General features: G+C 59.3%; 1 protein-coding gene across 1 annotated transcript in view; it reads left to right on the top strand.

Moving 5' to 3' along the window:
- Nucleotides 1–5: 5 nt before the first annotated feature.
- The window catches only part of RAB42 (RAB42, member RAS oncogene family), a gene marked incomplete at its 5' end in the record, with an annotated part of 1,394 nt that continues 1,065 nt past the window's right edge, over nt 6–334 (top strand). The window contains one exon of the mRNA XM_009077866.1: nt 6–91. Within this exon, the coding sequence (XP_009076114.1) occupies nt 6–91 (86 nt within the window). The remainder of the gene's footprint in view (nt 92–334) is intronic.

The following is a 334-nucleotide window of genomic DNA, read 5'->3' as shown; positions in this document are numbered from 1 at the left end:
GGGTGGACTTCTACGTCCAGTACGTGGAGCTGGAGCCAGGGCTGAGGGTGAAGCTGCAGTTCTGGGACACGGCCGGGCAGGAGAGGTTCAGGTGGGTCCGTGGGGTGCTGGAGATGGGTGTCCTGCTGGATTTGGGGTGGGATGTTGTGGTCTCAGCTCTGGGGATGTCCTGGATGGGTCTGAGTGGCCACAAGTCCTTTTGATTGGGGGAACCTCATGTGTGAGCAACCACCACGGTCAGGGCTGGGTGAAAGCCAAAGCCATGGATCTCCCCAGGGAAAGGAGCCTTTCCTCCAGCTCTAATGGGAATACAGGACTTCCCTCAAGCACCCCT

The sequence above is a fragment of the Acanthisitta chloris genome, unplaced genomic scaffold (assembly GCF_000695815.1).
Source record: "Acanthisitta chloris isolate BGI_N310 unplaced genomic scaffold, ASM69581v1 scaffold6747, whole genome shotgun sequence".
Lineage (NCBI taxonomy): Eukaryota > Metazoa > Chordata > Aves > Passeriformes > Acanthisittidae > Acanthisitta > Acanthisitta chloris.
This window is presented reverse-complemented; position numbering and strand designations above follow the sequence as displayed.